The 21592-nt window shown below is 40.8% G+C and overlaps 1 protein-coding gene across 1 annotated transcript in view; it reads left to right on the top strand.

Annotated features, from left to right (window-relative positions):
• LOC104617549 (AT-rich interactive domain-containing protein 1B-like) overlaps positions 1-21348 on the top strand; it is a gene marked incomplete at its 3' end in the record, with an annotated part of 60296 nt that extends 38948 nt beyond the window's left edge. The window contains exon 3 of the mRNA XM_010282900.1: positions 21202-21348. Within this exon, the coding sequence (XP_010281202.1) occupies positions 21202-21348 (147 nt within the window). The remainder of the gene's footprint in view (positions 1-21201) is intronic.
• Positions 21349-21592: the final 244 nt, after the last annotated feature.

The following is a 21592-nucleotide window of genomic DNA, read 5'->3' as shown; positions in this document are numbered from 1 at the left end:
GATAATGGCAAGAGGAGAGACGCTCTGCCTACGGCTCGGACGGTTTCTCTCCATTAGCTGTGCTGACTTCTTTTTCCTTGTCTGAGGTAGGGCGGGCTTTGATGGATCTTTTAATATGAGCATCATCTTCCAACACAGAGCATGGGAATGGATTAGCCTAGAGGGTATGAGAGTCATTCTCTGAGACAGTATTTTAAGGAGGACATCACTGACAATTCTGCTTCGTATCCACTTTTCTTGTGTTTTGCCAACACTGTTCTGTGCGTGTATTGGTAGCTTTGAAATAATTTTCTACTGTTAGATGTTAAAATAACCAAGGAGTACATTTCATAGTCTTGGATTCATTTGCTCTTCATCTTATCCTTTCAAGTGGCATACTCTTTGCTTATATGAAGAACGATTAAGGAAATACTTAAATGGCTTTGGTGTTTTTGCTGAGTCAGAGGGGCTTTCTTTTGGTATTTTGGTGTACATAGTGCTGAAATAGGTTCTTAGTAATTGACTATGTGAAAGAAGGTGGGAGGATAGTAGTTGTATGTGTTCAATTGAAAGTCCTGCTTGGAATACGGAATTCTTGGATAAAACAAATTCAGAAATGAAAAGATACTGCTGGGATATATCTTGGGGCAGAGCTTAATCTGTAATACAATTTACTGGATCTACCAGGTGATGTGTGTGGAGATACTGAAAAGAAAGAGGAGGTGGCAGATAGTGGTGTTTTGCTGGAATTTTTAGGGGGGGAAAAAAGGTTTTATTGCTGTTTCCCTAACAATTCTTTATTGTCCTAAAAAGTATTTTTTAAGAAAAAGCAAACCAACCTTTTACCAGTAAAGTACAAACTCAGTACAAAAATTGTGTGATTAAATAACTCTTAACAAAGATTACTATAGATTGCTGCGCTTGTGTGGTTATTTCTTGGTCAGAAAGAGATTGCTGCTGATGTCTGAGTTGCAGTAATTAATCAGGATCCTTGACCTAAACAGCTATTTTGAATGGATGCTTGATGATAATCTTCCCTCCTGATCATTTCAGCTTATTGTGGAGAATATTGTAGATCCCAAGGCTTCTGCATAGACACGATAGCAGTAGTATTGAAAGGGTGAAGCAAATGAGAGAAGGAAAAATACAGTACAGAGGAAGATCCTGGTATTATAAAATGAATCTAGAGAGAGCCGCAGCTGAAAGCAGAGCGTGGAAAGAGCGAGAAGAGTTCCTTAAAGTCAGCGGAAGGTGCTGTCGTTAGCAGGTACCCTGAGTCGGTAGGAGCCGTGGGGAGGCTGCCTGCAGCTGACTGGGTGCAGGGTGAAGGGCAGGGGTGAGGGTGTCCACCCCTCCTCACCCACCCAAGAAGCTGCCTGTAAACAGGCAGACTCTGTTAGGCAGCCTGGCTGCAGGTCTTCCTCTGCTTTTGCAAACCATGCTGTGAAGCCCAGCCCAGACGGTGAACTTCTTCATTTATATTTATTGACCGAAGCCTGAAAATTACCAATGCAACTCCTCCGTCATGTCCCCAAAGTCCCAACCCTTCCTGCAGACACGTGTCATCTGTGCAGCTCGCGTGCCGCTCCGCCGCCGCGTGCAAGGAGGGGACAGCTCGCATCTTAGGCAGCATTCGGCAATTTATGTGACCTGTGTTTGCTTTGTTCTCCAAAGGGGATTTCAAAGGATGGTGAATTGCCAGGCGAAATCAGCCCCGTGCTGTATTGGTGGGTGCTGGTCTGCAGTTCTTTGGGGATTTTATTTGGTCTTGTTGTTTTGTTTAGGTCCAAGTTGTTCAATATAATCTCTTCTCCTTTCAACAAGCCTGGCTGAAAGCACTTTTTTGTTAATATTACTGAGGTGTTTTACTGCAGCAGAGACGGTGATTACAAGACTACTACGTTTTGGCTAACAAATGCAATAAATGTGATGAAAATCCCCCTGTGTTTTACATTTCACCGTGTAACATGTTTATATAACATGTTAAAGGCTCCTGTCTGAAGAACAGCTTTCCACAAAGGTGAAATGTGTGTTCCATGGCGCTTTTTTAGAATTACTGTGGGAAACGGTAATTCCTGCGCGCTTCTGCCTCCCCAGATGTCGAAGTCTACATTTCCCACTGTTTTAAAAAGACACGTTTTCTCATTTTCCCATCACCCTTTGAAGTACAATTTTTCAGCGTGTCTTTCAGTTTTAGGAGGTGAGAGGCCGTTATCCGGAGGACACGGTTTTCCCGTCGCCAGGGACCTGGCGGGGGCGCTGGGCGGGAGCAGCCGGGTCCCTGCCGGAGCGCGCCGGAGCGCGAGTGCTAATTTGGCTTTTTGTATTCTTGTCCTGTCTGTTTGTGGTGTTTAATGCTCTAACATCTCTCTGGTTGGGTGAACCCATATGTCATTCAAATGGGAACCTGTGCCTTGCCATTGGCCTGACAGCCGCTCAGCCGTGGAGCACAATGATAAAATTATGAAAACTGTGTCTCTGCTCATTGGACCAGTGGAATTTACAAGCATTTCTCCTCGATGTGGCTAAACACTATGTTGCCGTGCCTTGGCTCGCGGGGCAGATTTTTCTGGGTTATAAGCCTTGTCAATAGTGTGAAGGCTCACTTGTGTCTCCCCCCCCCCCTTTTTTTTTTTCTTCTTTTTCTTTTTTTTTTTCCTCCTTTCTTCATTTATTTGTAGACGTGTGCTCCTCACAGACAAAGTCACAAGTCAGCTGCCTGAATGCTTTGATGGTTACAAAAATAAATATTTTGTTTATATATTTAAAATAAAAGCAGAGATATTTTGATGATAAGCAATGCTTTGCTGCTGCTTGGTTCTGTCAATGTATTTAACAGTCAATATGACAATTGTTATTTATATGCAGATTCTGTTTACTTCAGCATTATTTATAAAGCGCTATTGTGTGATGGTAAAGCCATGTCTGTAAAGTCATGTTTTTTCTTCATGTCTGCCTTCTTGTGGTATGGTGCACATTACAGATACATAACTCAAACATAAATATTGTTTGACATAAGGGAATAAAACTATTTTCAGCTGATGAAAAAAAACTCCATTAGTATAAACTTGAAAAGCTCTTTCTCAAAGTCACCGCTGTTGAACTGATAGCACATTTCTGCTGTAGTGTAGCCTTACGTTTCTAGTATGTGGTTGAAATGTCATGGTAATAATCAATTAATCTTAAAAGTTAGCGAAATATGCTTGCTCATAGTTGGTAGTGAAACCAAACCCTGCAACCCTGATGTATTAGTAATGTATTTGCTGAACTAGCCTTGGTTTCTGTTTCTTTATATCGTACTTGCTTTGTATACCTTGTTACTTACTGGTTGAGTTTAGAAACCCAAGACGAGTTTCCCAGTAGTTAGCATTATCAAGGTTCTCCTGCGCCCTTACATTACCAGAAATTTGCTGTACTTTCTGCCTACGAAGGTTCAATTTACTGTTCAAGCCTAGAAATAATGTTGAATGTCTGTTGCGGTATATATGCTGAAATATCAGAGAAAAATTAATTCCCAGGCTGATATTGCTTGTTTCTCTGATAGGGAATTTGATAATGCCTCTGTATGTAATTTTTACCCTTTTTTTATTAACTGAATAAACTTAACAGTAGGAAAAATGTAAGGAAGGAATAGTTAGTGTAGTTGAAACTGGTTTCAGGTCGTGTGTCGCCCCCCCCCCCCCCTTTTTTTTTTTTTTAATGTAAGTAGAATAGTCTGTTCTTACTTTATTGGAACTCCTTTGCTTTTGACAAAAGCAGAAAAAGATACCTGAGAATGGCTAGCAGGAAAAACTGGTTCCTGATTAGTCTTCTGATTAATCAGAAATTTCTTGTATCATAGCTTGTGTAGTACCTTTCCTGACTGTCATCATCAGCCAAAAAGACTGTGGAGATCCTTTTAATCTGACATGTTACAGAGCTTTTTCTGGGCTTTCTGCTATCCTCTTTGGGTAATAGTTTAGTGGTGGGGTTGTCTTTTGCATTCATGATCTATGAAATTTTAAAACTGAAATCTTTATTTTCTGTTTGCCTGCAAAATTATGTGCTGCTTTGTGAAGTGTAGACAAATCCATATTCCTTGCCCCAAGGTACTGCAAGTATAAATCCCTCAGCTCATACGTTCATGTGTGCGTCGCTAGTTACACTAGTAGCATTGGTCCTGTTAAGCTCAGTGGCACTACTCGTATGATTAAAATTTAAAAATGCGTAGCAGTTTGTAGAGTTGGAACCCGAGTAACATGTAATGGATATAAATAGGGACGTGGGTGGGAAAGATGTATAGAAAAGTTGAAGGTTTTGCTGAGTTTGTAGGGCTGCTTTGGAACCATACACATTTCAGCTGGGACTGACTTCATGGTTTTATTTATAATATAAACTTTAATAAATTATAAGACCTATACAGCAAGTACTTTGAATTCATGTATTTCATGAATCCAGCTGTAATGTGCTTTGTAGGGCTCTGCAGAGCACTGCACTACATTGTGTGTCTGCCCTGTTCATGTGCTGAATTTCTTCCCTACTCCTTTTATATTACTGCACTTGAGAGAGTTTTCACTTGCTAGTTGGAACAGAAGCTGAAGGGGATCTTTAGGAAAGCACAGTCAAGCAGGCATAATAAATTCTGAAAGGCGTAAAAACCTACCTCCCAATTGAGGGAGGTAAAGATTTACAATACATCATAGAAATACTTTTCTTTTTGATAGAGCAAAGATCTTCTGACTCTGCAAAGCTTTCCTTACTGCACGGCGGTGGAGGAGCCACTCGCAATGTAACAAGTTGTTTTCTTTTTGACTTGAAGATGAAATAAGATTATTTTCAGATGGGTTACAGGCAACAAAGTAGAAGAGGCAATGCTTTTAAACAGGTGCTTGTCTAGGTTTTTTCTCTGATGTACAGAACTGTTACGTTGGATGCCAATTATTTGATTACATGCCTTTTTCTTTTTTTCTGGAGAGACATTGAGATGCACTGCACTAAATTGGCTTGTCTTTCCTCAAGGGAGCAGGTCCTCAATGAAGTGCTTCCCAGGAAGAAGAAACAAACTGGCATTTAGTTAAAGATAACATCTGGTAGTGTGTGCCTTGTATGCCTTACGGTGTGAGGTTATAAAATTAGCTGGTTTTTAAGGGTCTTCAGTTGACAGCTTCCTTTAAAAAAAAAAAAAAAAATTAAAAACCAAAACCACCACTAACCCAAAATGTTTTCTAAACACTCTCAAATTTCCAGGCTAAATAGAACATGTATCTTTAAGTTTGAAGACAGCTTCTTCTCTCAGATTGGTAATTTAATGACATTAACCACATATCGGAACTCTTGAGAGAATTGGATTATAAAGATTTGTAGATTGCTTTTAACAACATAGGCTATTAATTTATTTTACCTTTCTAACATTCCTGTTACTTTGAAATGTTTCTTTTTAAAGAGCTGTTGTATTTTATCATAAAGTATTCCTGCTTTCACTGCAAAGGCTATTTATTACTGCTTTTCTTCTAGGTGAAATGTGATGACATCATCTTTTCCCATCTATTTTAAATGTAGTAAAAGTGATAGGTTTTGCAAGCGTACTACTATCTGTGAGGGGAGGAAGAAAACAGGTGGACATTGGAAGTGTTTTATAATGGGGTCTTACCCAAAAGAGGCTTCCCTTACTGTAATTTAGTATAGAAATTTACTCGTCTAAGTGAAAATCGCTAGTTTTGCCTTTTTAATCTCAGAATAAGGCTTTTAATGATATTCCCTTCCTTGGTGGTACATTTTTATAGGCCTTAGAAGGTATTTGTTGCTGCTGTATTTGTGTGGGTTGTTTAGCTATCCTTACTGTTTTGAATGCTGATCTTAGTTTTGCATCGGGAATGTTTTGCAGCTTGCTTAGCTTACTAAATTTGTTCAAACATTGTGATCTTGGTGAGTACATAGTAGCACATGCCATAGTTCTTTAGTTTATCTATTTTCTGTAGAATTAAGAGTCTTTGTAATTTTAAACTGAGGGGGTTTAGTTTATTTTTACCTCTTGACATGAAAGGAAAGCTGAATAGAAGATGAAGCACTAGACTGAAAAAGCACAGATTATTGAATTTTTTTTATTGCTGCTTTTGTGCTTTTAATTGGCAGTGCTCCTATTCCTCTCCCTTTCCTCTTCCCTGCTCGCCCCCCGTCCCCCAATTTCTGTGTTGGATATTTAAACCAGAGGTCAGTTTGGCTCTGTGTTGTTTAAAATACGCTGCTACTGAACTGCTAAATGGAACAACAGCATCAGCATAAAATGCAGAGACCATATTAGGTCTGAGAGGGTGGAAGTGCACATAGGTTATCAATAAATACCCAAATCGAAGTGAGCTTACTCTATAGATGTATTTTTTCTTAGTGAACTAACAGTGGTTTTGAGCTTCAGTCCCCTTCTCATCACAGAGTAATCATCCCAGTTAGTGCTGTTTGTGTTTTCTCCTTTTCTTTCTTCTAACTCCCATAGCACAGCTTTTTCAATCCAGCATTCACTGCACATGTTCCAGTCATGAGGTTACAAAGCTGACATTGCAGTCTCAGCAGAGGTTATCTCTTTAAAATTCCCTAAAATTCCCCTTTGGCACATCCAGTTTGGCAGCTGGGTTTCTGTAGGAAACTGATGGAGCCACCCCCTCCCCTTATGTCCTTTATAAAAATAGAAATCTATTAAACCTCTGGCCAGAAGGGCAGATGGGTAAGTACTCCCTCCAAAGCAGACAGTGGTGCTTCATAAGCTTTTCTCCCTAGTTTTATAGTCTCCAAAAAATCAGATTTATATACTTCAGAGCCAACTAAGTAGTAGAAATTCCTACTTTTAAAATCAAAATGCAACTTAGCCTGTTGTTCTTCAGGACATGTGAACTCTGTGCTGTGGAGGGTATATAAAGCTGCTGAGAAATATTGATATGTTTGAAACATTTTAAATAGTTGTGCAACTGCAAAATCAGAAGCTTAGTTTAATCGTAGACGCTTATGCCTGAACGATGCTGTAGCCGGTAAAGTACAACTGGTACTCAGAGAAAGATTTGCCAAACCAAAGGGGAGGCTTAAATACCTAGCTACCAACATAGAAAAGTGATTGTTGACCTAATAATATTCAAGAACTCATCTAAATGGGCACTGCCCAGTTGTGTTTTACAACATGGCTTTGCCTTCATGCAAATAATGTCCTTGAAATGCATTAATTATTTGTTTCTGCATCCTGCAAGGAAGGAAGGGAGAGAGAATGGTGTGCATCCCCCTCCCTGCATCAATAGTTTCCCCTCGGGTGTCATTCTGGGTGAGAGCTGTCATGACTGCTTCCCTGCTTAAAATAGGTTACATTTTTATGGCAGAACTTAGGTGTCTGAGTTTGAGGGAGACCTGAAAAGCCAGTGTCCTCTCTGAAAGCTAAGGGGAGAAGCTCCTTTTGTAGGTTCCCTTTGGGCTGCAGCTTTCTCCTGGCACCTGTATCTTAGAGGCCTCTGCATGTCCTCTCTTCTGTTTGCGTACCGGGGGCTTCTCTGGAAAGTGGGAATTGTGACTTTGGATTCAACGGGGAGAGGAGAGCCCAGGAAAACAAAACACAAAGACTCTGCAGTTCAACAGCAGACAAAGCTGACCCAACTGGTAGCCACCGTGCCACTTCTCTTACGTCGCCGCTGGGCTATCTGACCACGTTGAGTTATTTCTGTGCGCTAAGCCAGCAGCCGGCTGTCCATTAACTTTCCCATTAACTTTCTGCTGTTTTAGTGTGGTAGAATGGCTCGGTAGAGGATCAGGCCAGCTGTGGAAGCACACAGGTTGGGAGAAAGGAGAAGGCGGTGAGACTTCTGGAGGAGCAGTTAGAGTGGACTGGAGCTGTGGACCAGCTGTCTTGGGGCTCGAGCCTCTGGAGCATTACACAAAAGGTGAACAACCCCCACTGTCTCCTGCTGCCTTTCCAGAAGGGACAGTCCTGCTTTACGTGATGGCTGCTGTCAGGAGACTCCTTCCTTCCCCAGCCTCGCCACTGGGGAGGCGTGGGGCAGGAACCCATTCTGCAGATTAGATGAGGAGCTCGGGGGCATTTCTGCACTGAGCATTTCCTGCGGAGCAGCTTTGAACGGCTCCCTCCTGAGCACCTGTGCTTTCTCCATCACCTTAGGAAGAGCTTGGCAGTCTGTCAGCCTCTCCGGAAAACTGCAACAGCAACTGCTGCTTTGATTCATTCTGCCTGGTGTTTGCGGTCTGTCTTTGAGGACTGTGACCCCTAAATAGGCTCTCCCCATCTCTTTGATGGTCAACAATGACTACATGCACCTTTCACCTGATACTAAATCCCATATGATTTGCACAGAGAATTGCATTTTCTCACTCTAAGTTACCATGTATATTTTCTTGTTTGTATTGAGGAAAATCCTTTTCTAACACGGCCTCACTATGTAGCTAGCTTTGAGTCAGATTGAAGACCTTTTCTTTCTATGTTTTTTCAATGAAATGAAGTGTCTACTTTCTTATTATGCTTAAAATTTTTACCATTCCGAATTTCCCCACCTTTTATTTATTAAGAACTTGATGTGTGTTTGTCATAGGAAACAATAAAAATAATTTTGTCCTCATCCTCTTATGTCCACTGGAGTTTGTTGGGAAAAAAAACCACCCTAAATTGTTCTAGTAAATTAAACAATGCAAGAATCTGCACGTTTATCACCAGTTTGGGTGAAAAAGCATAATGCATCGTCTTAGCACTTGTAATCCATTTCAGTGCAAGGTCTGACGGGCTAACATCCGCTTCTCCACTACGTGTGTAGTGGCTGCTGCTTGACAGCGTTGTGTAAGGAGTGCGAAAGCAGAGGACTGAATATTCAAGTTTGTGCGTGGAGAGTTGCAGTTACCTTGGGAGTGAAATGAGGAGGGTGTAGGGTCCTCACTTGGTGTGGTGCAGACATCCTTAATCACCTTTCTGAGCAAGCTTAAGTCTGGGCCCGGTTTGTGCTTAGCACTGTAAGACAAAGGCTACCTGGGACACCTTTATTACACAAAAGCCAAAGGAACTATTCGGTTTCCTGCTTGTCTGTTACTTTTTGGCAAAATGCGCTGCACCAGACAGCTCCTCCCACCATTCTTTACAGTCTGGGTGTCTTGGAGTCAAAAAACCAAAGTTGATTGTTTTGGGGTTTTTTAATGGAAAGATTTCCCCGTAACACAGCTGTTTTGACAAAAGACGCTCCTCTAGACTTCACAGTTTTGGAGGTATTGAATGTTCCTGATGGATCCTTTAAAGTGTTTTAAAGAGCATAATTGGGGCACTTGAGCATAAAACTACAATTATACACTTGTGTGTTAATTTTGTGTACAGATAGATATTACTTCAGTCTGGCCATAAATGAGAAGGAAGCATTTTATTATGAGTGTAAGAATTTGTTTTGTGAATGCTTAAACAAAATAGGTGTTCAAATAATAGCACAAAACTACCAGATTTGGGGGCAAGGGGGATTTAAGCTGTCAAAGGGAGGGAGCATGCATGGATATACTGGAGATGCTTAGATGCTTTGAAAGAATAGTAGATGTTATAAAGATTAACTGATGGACCACAATATTTAAGTTAAGATTCATTGCAATATTAATTAAAAAAAGAATTCTAGTAGGCTGGCAGAATGAATGAATGAGCTTGATGGTTGATTTGTAAGTTTTTAAGGGGGGTATTTTCAATTAATCGAAACAGGTAATTTTTAATAAGTAACGTTATGACTGTAAAGGTTCTTGTTTGTTTTTCTGTTCTATTTTGAGGATAATGTTATGTGAATTGGATTATCTGTATTCAGATACTTACATTTAGCAGATGTTTCTAAGACTAACTTGTGGTAACTGATATGAGGAATAATTTATAATAATCATCTTATTTTGAGTATAATAAAACTGTAATTATTTAAGAAATTATGATGTGGTATATGGTTTCAGCCATGAATTTATAAGGTTGATGTCTTTGATGTTTCTGTCAGGGTTCTTTTGATGTTTTCCAGTGCTAAGTAATAGGTCAAATTAAATAATAGAAATGGAATAATTCAAATATCTAAACTTTGTGACTACAAGGAGAGGTTTGAAAGTTTTCTTTTAAAAATACTTGCAGCAATATTTGAAGTCACAGCTGTATTACAGTTGTAAGATGTAGTATTTGGACCATTATGTAAGTACTCTTATTTAAGAGGCTGACTTTTTTTTTATCTGTTCCCAATAGAGAAAGGGAAAGAAAAGCCTGCACAGAAAGATTTACATCTTCCTCTCTTTTTTTTTTTTTTTTTTTTTTGTTGCTGATGCTGTTCGGTCAAACTCTTCTAAAGAAGACTTTTGGATTTTATTTTTTCTTTTTAAAAGCGAGCATAAGTACTCCAGAGTGTTTGCCTATGTCAGTAGGAATGTTGTTGTTGAGGGACTGTACCACAGGAATGGGATCCTGATCTTAGGCAGTTAATTTATTATCTTGCAGCATAGCATTATGCCGGGCTGGTAGAGACGTAATCCAATTTTCTTACCCAGTTGGTTCAGCCAATCGTTCTGTTTCCCTCAGGATTCTGTGCTGTGGAGAATTTTTAGTGTCCAGATGAAAAGTATGATTTTGATCCTGCTGTAGTAGAAGAAACTGCAGAATTTGGACTGTACAAATGACTACATTTGTCACAAATTGCTGAACCTAAATGATAGCTGTGGGAGGTCATGCCTTTTTCTTTTGTCTGTTGACCTCCTATGCTGTGGACACTATTTGGGGATTGAAATCCATAATGGGAACACAAAGAGCTGTAAATCTGTTCTCCCGCTGCATGTGCATGGCAAGTTTTTCATGATTAGAAGTGTGATACCCCCTAGAAGAAGTGAAGGACTGGAACTGGAGAGGACCTGCTGTGTGTTACAGCAACATACTGCTCTTCTGTTTCAGAGTCAGCCCCAGGAGGCAGAGCTGTGAGGCTAAATCTAAAGTGGCGACCTCGTCAAAGGTGTCTGGGCCAAAACCAGAGGCTTTCTCCGTTTAACCCCAGAAATTGGGTCTGCCCCTTGGCTGTTAGCTTTGTACTAGGATGCTAAATTGAAGTATGTTTATTGCAGCTCCACGTTATTAAAGCACAGAATGGTTGAGGTTGGAAGGGACCTCTGGAGGTAGTCTGGTCCAGCTCTCCTGCTCAAGCAAGGCCACCTACAGCCAGTTGCCCAGGACCATGTCCAGGTGACTTTTGGATATCTCCAAGGATGGAAACTCTACAACCTTTCTGGGCAACCTGTGCCAGTGCTCGGTTGCCCTCACAGTGAAAAAGTTTTTTTTCAGGTGCTCAGAGGGAACTTCCTGTGTTTCAGTTTGTGCCCGTTGCCTCTGGTCCTGTCACTGGGCACCACTGAAAGGAGCCAGGCTCTGTCGTCTTTGCACCCTCCCTTCAGGTATTTATAAACACTGTTGAGATCCTTCCCTGAGCCTTCTCCAGGCTGAACAGTCCCAGCTGTCTCAGCCTTTCCTCGTGTCTGAGGTGCACCAGCCCCTTAATCATCTTTGTGGTCCCTTGTTGAAGTCTCTCCAGTAGACATTGCCTCTGTTGTACTGGGGAGCCCAGAACTGGACATAGTGCTCCAGATGTGGCCTCACTGGTGCTGAGCAGAAGCACCTCCCTTTACCTGCTGGCTAATGCAGCCCAGGATACCATTAGCCCTCTGTGGGAAGGGCACCTTGTTGGCTTGTGTTTAACTTGGTGTCCACCAGGACCCCCGGGTCCTTTTCTGCCGAGCTGCTTTCCAGCTGGGTGACCTCCACCATATATTGGTGCCTGGGGTTGTTCCTTCCTAGGTGCAGGATAGGAGCAAAGAAAGGAGAAGAAAAGTAATTGTGAGAGGGTGTGCACTGTGAAGGTCAGCAAAGCCCAGCAGTCTAGTGGAATTGAACAAGTTTGGTGGGAAGAGGATGAAAGGCATGGCTTGCTGAAGAGTACACAGCATCGCTCACTGTGGAAGATGTTTTATGTTCTTCTCTTGCTATTTTTAGAAGGTACAGTGAAGGGCTCTGATCTCAAATGATTTAGTTCTGAAAGCCGTCAAACTTAGGAATGATAAAGACAGTATTCATCAAAGTTGAGATCTTTGGAGGAGCACATGAATGAATTAAAAAGTCTCTTGAAAGAGACTGGAAGAAAGAAGTAAAACTCAATGGTGTACAAGATGTTGGGGAACCAGTGATAAACAGGGTTATGTGTGCATTCTGCCTTTTCTCACTACTGCAGTTAACTAATAATGCTTGCATTTCTTCCAGCTACTAAGATTGTGTGCCAGAAGAAATGTAGAGTGAAAGCCGTTCTACAGAGGGATTTTTCAGTCTCCAGTAGTTAAGTGTTGGGAGACTTTCTGTGTATAAATGCATAAAAATGGAGGATTACTCATGCAGTTAGATTACCGGCTCTTCAGACTCAAACCGTACCTCTCATTTGCATCCCTTGCTTGAGAAGGTTTGAATGGCACTGCAAAACTTGTCTGAAGGAAAATGTTTATATGTGTGTATTTTCTTAACCGTATTTTACTTTAACCGCCATTTGAGAAATAGTGGTCAAAACTGTTACCAATTTCCTGGAGAATAAATGGCAAATAGAGGATTTGGGGACCAAAGACTTTTGTGTAGGCTGTTCACAGATGCACAAGTGGTGCCCTGTGATAGATTATTTGTTATATGATTAACAATCAGGTTAAATACAGGCTTTTGCATTTTTCTAACTAATGTCTGACGTTTCACAGGTGAGTGTCATGTTACTAGTGCAGTGAGGGGTAAGGTTTCCTATGTGCATTTAGCTGAAGCACCAGCCATTGGAGACACCATAGGGATCAGGTGAAGCTTGCATTGGTCGTGGCAGTTCTGATGTGCTTTTTCTTATGTTGGTTGTAAAATGGAAATCAAATAATTAAGTGAATTACATGATCCCTCGTAGTTGTTTTGATCACTTAAAAAAAGGAGGGGGGGGAGGCAGGGTATAAGAATAGATATCTTATCTGACTCATCACTTAAGCGTGTGTATATATATAGGCACTGTGATTTCTCTCTATTTTTAATACAATATTTCAAAATAGCTGTTCTGAAAAAAATCTATTGCAAATTTTCAGTCTTCTCTATGGTGTTGGTCTGAGGGGATGGATATAACAATATGGAAATCTCTTACTAGAGATTATCATATTTTCCGCCCTTAATTTGCAGAAAGGACCAAATGTTGCGTTAGTTCAAACTGTAATGCACTGTACAAATCAACACTATCAGGCTCGCATGTAGGAAAAAATCTCTTCCTATTGTTTCTAGACTCAGCTGTTTACCTCTCCCTTGAAACTAATTTTAGCTCATCTAAAAAATGCAAATTTTTTATTTTTGTTTGTTTGCTGTTTTTAGGGGAAGGTGGAAGTGGGAGGTGGTTGTGATACTGTCATAGATTCAGCATTTACAGCAGAGGTAGTTTTCATCAATTTCTGACAAGGGAATCAAAGTGTTCTTTTTGGAAGGAGAGATATTGCTTTTCCGTATAAATGATTGACTATTTTGTGGTAGTAGTCTTTATTTATTTGGCTCTCATCATGAAGAATAGCAAACTTACTCAAAATCTCAGTACATCAAAAATATGTCGATACATAAAACATAAGTACTATTCCATACTACAGTCTATGCAAAAAACTATGTTAATAAGATGTGAAGGTTGCACAGCTAAGAAGTCAGAAGACATAAATGATAAGATTCTAGCAGCCACATTAACTGAGCCACATTTCACATCCTCTATATTTTACGAAATGCCTTTGACAATATAAATCAGAAAGAGAAGGTGCTATATATGTGCAACATGGCTCGGTTAATGTTGCTTTTGGAACCTTAACATCTATATTTTCTGACTGGAGACTTTTTAAATAATGTAATCTTGGTAGTTTTTTACATTCTATTTTTCAAGAGTTTCTCTTTTTTAAAAGAGAGGAAAATTGCCTGTACTAATAATGGGTTAGCTCATGTTACTTTGATTTAAGCTACAGTAAAAGGCAGTAGATAGAGAGCACCTCATGACAGGTATATATTTGATGCCATGCACATTGCACTGACAACTGGTGTAGTCCTGCTGCTGTGCCCTTTTTGAGGAAAAGGGGACTACAGGCATGTGTTTGAAGTCCTGTCCTTTTTGTCCTGCACGTTAACAGTAGTACAGGGTATGACTGCATTGCAGACTGCAGCGGATTGTAAAGATACTTGAGCTACCTTTGTAAATGAACTGGCTTGTGTACAAGAAGCAGTCTGTCTGCAAGAGTGTGCATCTCCCTCTGACCTAGTTCACCCTTCCACAGAGCATGGCAAAGTAGCCTAGCATGGATTTTGGTGTAGGCTCCTTCCAATATCTGAGCTAGTTTGCAGGTCTGTGTACTGCACTGCAGTCTTCAACGTAGACATACATTTAATGACACGGCAAAATCTGCTACCTTGCAAGCTCTGGAATGGGGATTATTGTGCTTTGACACAGAAATGTGGCTTTTTTTCCTCTTGCTTACTTGCTCTGGGTCACCGGGTGGACCAGTATCCGGCCAGTGTTAATATTTTAAAGTCTCTTAATAAGATTTTAAAGTTCATACTTCAATGTAAAGCCAAACAGCCTAGGAAAGGCAGTAACATAGGTGAGCGTTGTGACCAATGTGTTGTCAAAAGGCCAAAGCCAAGTGATAAGAAGTAGTAGACTTTATAGAACATATGAATAAAATGCCTGAGCATCAGGATTTCTGATTTACCTCTGATTAACAGCCTTGACATTAACACCCACCTTTTTACTTGGTATCCTTTTACAATTTTTTTTTTTTGGTCATTCAGTGAGAATGACTTATTGCCTTCCTTAGGACTATGTGTGCACAAGCACGCTGGGGTTGGACATGATGATTTGAGAATGCAGAATTCTACTATGCTGCACAATGGTAGAATCTTTACTGCCAAAGTATGTCCCTATGTTGTATAAGCATATTATATTTTTCTTCTTTCTGTAATCCAGCTAAATGTACAGATGAAGACCTGGGCTTATGTGAACCGGAAAGTTCTAGATACAAACTGATTTTTTTTAAAGTAAGTCAAACTCAGAGGGTTAACTTTCCCTCATAACTTTCTGTACAAAAGTACAGAGAAATGTATGGTTTGAATTTTAGGGGAAATACTTACATTTAGGCAGAGTTCTGGCTTTGGAAATCTGAGAATGAAGGAGTAGATGTTTCAGAAAATCACAAGTTTTACTTGAAGGTTTGGTGGGAACTGTGTGACAGCTTGCTTTATAGTTATTACTGAAGTGACCACTGTAAAATTAAAGGAATTGGAATGAAATTTGGCTATAATGTCTTGCTGACTGCAAGAATGCTCTATCTTTATCTTTCTTCTGGTGTGGATTACCAGGTGGTGGTTTTTTTTTTTGGTATCCCACTCACTATACATTTTTGTATTCTAATTTCTATGTAATTACAGTGCTATAGCTGCCTAGGAGACTGGAACCTTACTGATGATTAAATTTCTGAAGATGGTACTTGTTTCGCGGCGTTCAGGTCTGTTTCACTGTTTCTCAGCAATGTAGGCCACTGAATCAGGTAGTGTCACCTTTTCTGGCTGCTACCCCTGCCTCTGGAGCTCAGCTTTTCTTTCTGGAAGCAGGGCTTAATGCTAATAGGGCCTGGCACACCCTTCCCCCCCAGATGTTTATATCATTACCCCATGGTTCAAGAGGTCTGAACGCTGCCGTTGCCTGCTACAGACATATCTGGGGTCTGCTTTACTTTTTGGGTACCAAATAGATTGCAGGGAGAAGCAATGACCGATGTTGCCGGCACTCTTTCTCTGTAGTGAGCATGTCATGATGACAGGCATGTTCAGGTGGGTCCCAAAGTGGCTTGGCAGAGCTTTGTGTGATAAGGGACTTGTAAAAGTTTCTTCCTTTATTGACCAGATCTAGCCATTAGGGTGGTTTAAAAGTGCAGTAGCTGCCTATTGCTGGCATTATTAGTGTACCTATGCTAACACACTAATTCTGTTACATTTTAATTTTAAAAATTATTATAATGACTGTAATGCTGTCTAATGATCCTTCTTCTTTGACATCAGTTATGGATTATGCATGCAAAAATTGCTTAAAACTTCCATTACTGTCAAGGTATTACCTGGACAAAGAATGTCTGCCACAAGACCCCTTGTTCAAGCAAGAATTAAAGATAACGGGCTAAGTTATACGTTTAATTAGATTTCTCCCATCTCTTCATTCTGGCTGCCAATTTTGTTCCTCTTTTTTTCTCATCCTTTCCTTGTTCATGTTCAGAGTGGTTTAATCACTGATGGTCAGTCATACTTCTCCTAAAATAATGCAGTTTGCACTATGCAAGTCAGATAGGAGGCAAAGTAATTATTAGTTTCTGTGCTTGCCTAGAAATAGATTCAAACTCGGGTCTGTTCTCTCTTGAACCATCCCAAGAATGTGTGCATTACCACAGGCATGCTGAAGTTTCCCAAATTCTCATCTCCTGCGTTGTGTGGCCACGAAGAATGTGGGTGTAAGGGAGAAATGAAGGGAGGGTTTACCTTATGAAGAAAGAGGATGCTTGGGTCATTCACTCCAAGCATTGTAAGTAATTGGCTTCAGATTTGTTTTGTTCTGGGGAGATTTTAATTAAGCTTTTTTATATGCTGTTTAATAAACATTTGTCCATAAGCGGTATCCTGTGATCCCCATCAGTAAAGCAGGAGGATTAATTTGCATGTTGTTGTTTGTGGCTATTTAAATAAATAACAGAAATTGCACTGGGTGTTCAGCTAAGGCAGTGGTGATGGGCCTCTGCACTGAAGAGTATATAATCTAAAAGTACATGTAGCATCAGGATTATTTTTGTGTTCTTTGTTGTGTTTTTTTGTTGTTGATTTTTTAAAAACAGTTTGGATTGGTAGAATATGGAGGAAAATTCCAACATAAGCAACTGATACATAAGGTCAGAAGGAGAACCCAGTACCTTTTTTTACACTAGTGTCTGGAAGTAGATTGCTAGAGAAAACATTTAAGAAATCGGAACAGTCTCCCAGCTTCTGGTTGTCAAAGTGTTATTGCCTCTTCATGTTGCTTACATCTGTTACTTAGTACCTCGCAGACCAAGTTTTCATTGCTTTCTTACAGGACACAAATATGTATTGCGAGAAAGTGGTTAGAACGTAGGCATGGCTCTGTCAGGTCAGATCAAGGATTGACGCAGCCCTGTGTCCTGCCTCCAGTGGAGGCTTTCACTGGATGCCTGAAGAAGAGTCAGAGCAAAGCAAGCATGTGATACTTCCCCCAATACTCTCCAAGCCTCCAGCTATTTTCAGTTCAGGGACTTTCTGAGCCAGATGTGGCTCTGTATATTTGGTAACTCTCAGAGGGTGTATCTTCTGTGAACTTGTCCAGTCTTTGCTTGAGCCCACATAAACTTTCAGCTTTCAAAACATCATTTGGCAAGGACTTTCAAAAGTCTGCTACCTCTGTGACTAGACAACCTTCTCTCTCATCTTGATTCTTGCTTCTAGCTTCTACCAGCCTCATTTAATGTCTTCTAATTCTTGTGTTGGACAAGATGGTTTTGTAGCTTTCTATCATATTCTTACTTCCACGTGTCTTTTCCATACTCAGAGTGTTACAGCTTCCATGTACGGAAACTGTTCCATACCTTTGATCATTCTAGTTACGTTTCTCTGAACCTTTGTGTTTGACCCTTCCTAATAAATCCAGGAAGTCTGTAGAGAAGCATTTTCCTTTGCAAAAAGCTGTGCTGATGTTTCCTAATTCTGATCCTCATTTTTGCCTGTACAGATTTATCCGGAACAGTCATCAGTCCTTTATAGTCTTAAATTACTCAAATGTCTGTTTAAAAAAAAAAAAAAAAGTCATACTCCAATTCTCACCCACCATGGCAGGTCCAAGTTACAGGTTGTGTACCATCATTAGTAATTCAGCTATTTTGTTCTTGAATTTGTTTTGACTTCTGGGGTGATACTTGAGCATTTCTCACTGTTCATTTGTCAGTTTGTTCCATGATTAGTCCCATCAGATTCAGACACATTGGTTGTTATCCACAAAGGAGGACTCCAGCATGGGAACCTCCCAAGATTCTTCCACAGTGCACACTAGTGCAAAAAATTTGTTAAGCTTCTCTGTGGTGGCCCTGAATTTCTCTGAATCTCCTTTTATACCTTGATCATCACTGGCAGACCTCCTGCTCCTGACGTGTTTGAAGAAATGATTCATTACTTATTTTTTTCCCTATCCTAGCTGTTTCTCCAACTCTTTCTGGCCTGACTTACTACATTTGAAGTGCTGGAGTTCAGAGTCTTTTCTGTTTTCTTTATTTGGTCTTGGTATTGGCTTATTGAAGGATGCCTTTTTGCTTCTAGAAAACCGCAGCGAGCCATGCTGATGTCCCTTTGCTCTTCTCAAGCCTTTCTTAATAGGTGGTGAATATTGGTTCTGTGCTTTCCATGTGGTGGTTGTTAAGCAGCTTTGATGCTGCCAGTCAGATTTTATTTCTTGTAGCTGTCTTAGAGCTTCATTTTAACAAGCTTTCTCCTTTTTATGTAGTTACACTTTTTGAAGTTAAGCACAACGGTAGTAGATTCCCTGGTTTTCGTTGTTCCTGTAGCGATGCTCGGTTTAACTGTGTTATGGTCACGGGTGCATAGTGGTTCTGCAGCTGTTCCTGCTGCTCAGGTCTGAGCCAAAGGCAGTGGTTCCTCACTAACTAGCAGCTCCATGGAACCACCTTTGGCAGTTACCTGGTATGTTGGTCTCTGCTTTGTAGTCCGCTTGCTCAGTCTACGTAGGAGGAGTTGAAGTCGCCCTTTATACAATCTTGCACCGTGCCTTTGCTGATCTTGCTTGGTGCGCTGCTGTCAGCCTTGCCATAGTCCGTCCGTGCCTGGTGGTCCCAGCACTCTTCCTGATCTGACCGAGCTCCAGACCGCTGCTACTTGGTGAGGTGGAGTTTTGTTTTGATTTGTTTCTAAACTCTGTGTAGCATACAGTGTTACTTTGTCATCAGCTGTCTTACCTATGTATTTGTATCCTGGGATGATGCAAAATAGTGACCCACTAATTGTCTTCCCTCTACCAGATTTCTGGTAAGACTACTGCTAGTGCTCTTGTTTGAGGATTGACATTCCAGTGATTCAGTTTTTCTTCTGCTCCCCCCGCTTTGTGTAGAAGGCAATATATTGTTGGATTTTCTCCGTGCCACCCTATTTACTCTACAGTCATCTGTGTGTCTCTTTTCATGCTTTGATTCCTCTCGGCATCTTCACTTGATGGCCCAGAATCTCCATGTCTCCATTTGTCATAGCAATGCCATGCTTTTGAATCATGTGTTCTTCTAATCCCCACTCTTCAGTTTAAAATTGCACTTTTTTGATCCTTAGGTACCAGTGACCTCGCTGCTATGTTCAGGTGAGCTCCAGGCCCCCTGTACAAGTACTCTTTATTCCAGAAATACTCCAGTTCCTGATGAATCTGATCTATTGGTTTGTCACCATCCTGTCAACCAGGCATTCAGATTCTTTTTTCTCCTTCTTTCCAGAAGCCCATATCTTGCTGTCAAGATATCTGTCCTTTTCTTCTTAGTGTTACTGGGACCCAGATGGACCACAACATAGGTTTTCTCCTCAGCGTTCCTGGAACCGGTCCAGGCTCTGTGACCTTTGCAGCTGACAGGCAAATCACCATGTGGTCTTCTGTCAGATCCCAGACTCCAGCTGTCTGTTTGCCTGATGATATTCCAACACACCCTTTTTAGTTTGCATTATAACTGCCTCATTTATGCATCAGCAGGGAGAGGGTATGTGTCAAAAAGGGTTACTTTGGTCGCAGGAACATCTAACTGCCTGTGAAATGATGGAGAAGTAAACGGAAGCACAAGCGAACAGAACAAGTGCAGAAGTGGGGTTGCAGCCCTGACCTTAGGAGTTAGCAAGAAGCAGGACTACCTACTTCTAGCAGAAGTAATAGGAGCAGATCAAGCTGTGATAGTAAAAACAACCTACACACGTGTTTAAATTTGACTTTATTACTTATTGCCTACAAAATATTACTGTATTGTTGAATGAATGTAGTAAGTTAACTTTAGAATGGATATATATTTACATGTTGAGTAAACAGATTTATCAGTGTATCACAGACTCAGTGGGGAAAAATTCCAAGATGAAAGCATTTCAGACGTGCTTGGGTGTCTGAGACATTTGCTTAGGGCAGGGATATGCAGGACCAATGGGAGATCCATTCTAGATGGAAGAAGTCCGAAGTTGCATGTGTCATTCATCTGAAATGGTACCAGTGTTTAGGGAAAAAACATAGGTACCTAAAACAGGGGCAATATAGACATAATATCAGGAGCTTGTTGAAAACGTGCACTTTCAAATATCTCAAGAAAATGTCAGTGTCTATTGATACAAAGCTTACTGAGTAAGCTGATCCAGAAGATTCCTCTGACTTTATAATTGACTTGCTTCTGGTAACTTAAATTCTCAGGGTGGCGGGGGGGTGATACATGTGCTGATACATGTGCTGATTTCTCTGTTAATAGGACCTCTAACAGATTATTTTGTGTTGCACTGGTGTTTTGCTTTTATTTTTTAAAAAAGATCTATCTTAGTGGGGGGAAGATACTGAGAGAGAGGGAACTCAACAAAACCAAACCTGCCGAACCCTAGGTTTTTTTGTGTAAAGCTTTAACGTACATGTATACACAAAACCTAAAAACCGGAGAGTTGTGGGCAAAACATTTCACAAATTAGTACTTTATTGCTCAAAAAAAGGGCACTTGTCTTTTGGTGTTTATTTAGAGTTGTGCCTTTTTTCCACATCTCTGGGTCAGCGCATCAGAATGATTCCTCTGTCGATTTGCCTCAGTAGTGTGCCTATGGAGAGCAAAAATTTGCAATAACTGCTTCTGTATTTTAAGGCTGGGCATTACGAGATCGTGATGTTCAGAAGCATAGCATTTTCCTTAGAAGCTCTTTCTGAAAAGAGTAACTGTACAGAGCACTCGGGCTTACTTCTCCTGCTTAGGCAAGAGGACCGAAGGGCTTTGCATTAACTGCTGAGTAAAGGAGTAGAACTGTTGGGTCAGGTGTATAGCCGAGGATATAATTTCTCATCAGGTTGCCACACAGATGTGACACAGTTTGATTTCATGTCCTCCTGCCTCAACTCAGGCATTTGCTTTGCTTGGCTCTCCCAACAGATACCGCCTCAGTATGGTCAGCAAGGAGTAAGTGGCTACTGCCAGCAGGGCCAGCAGCCGTACTACAACCAGCAGCCGCAGCCTCAGCATCTACCACCCCAGGCACAATATCTGTCGCAGGCCCAGCAGAGGTACCAGGCTCAGCAGGTAAGCACTGTCCCCCACTACCGACGGTCGCCCTGGAGCCGGGAGTGTATAAATGAGCTGTGTGAAACGAACAAAACCCACCCAACTCCTTTTCCAGAGAACAGTGTTAAAAATAAAGTTAAACACAGAACAAGACAATACCCTTCTGAAAAGTCTTTGGGGATATACACGCCAATACATCTGCACACTTTCAGGCTTTATTTTGTATCAGATCTTTTTAATAAAGCCAGTGTATATACCCCAG

Source organism: Phaethon lepturus, unplaced genomic scaffold, assembly GCF_000687285.1.
Source record: "Phaethon lepturus isolate BGI_N335 unplaced genomic scaffold, ASM68728v1 scaffold23252, whole genome shotgun sequence".
Classification (NCBI taxonomy): Eukaryota; Metazoa; Chordata; class Aves; order Phaethontiformes; family Phaethontidae; genus Phaethon; species Phaethon lepturus.
Note: the sequence above shows the minus strand (reverse complement) of the source record. Positions and strands in the feature narration are given on the sequence as shown.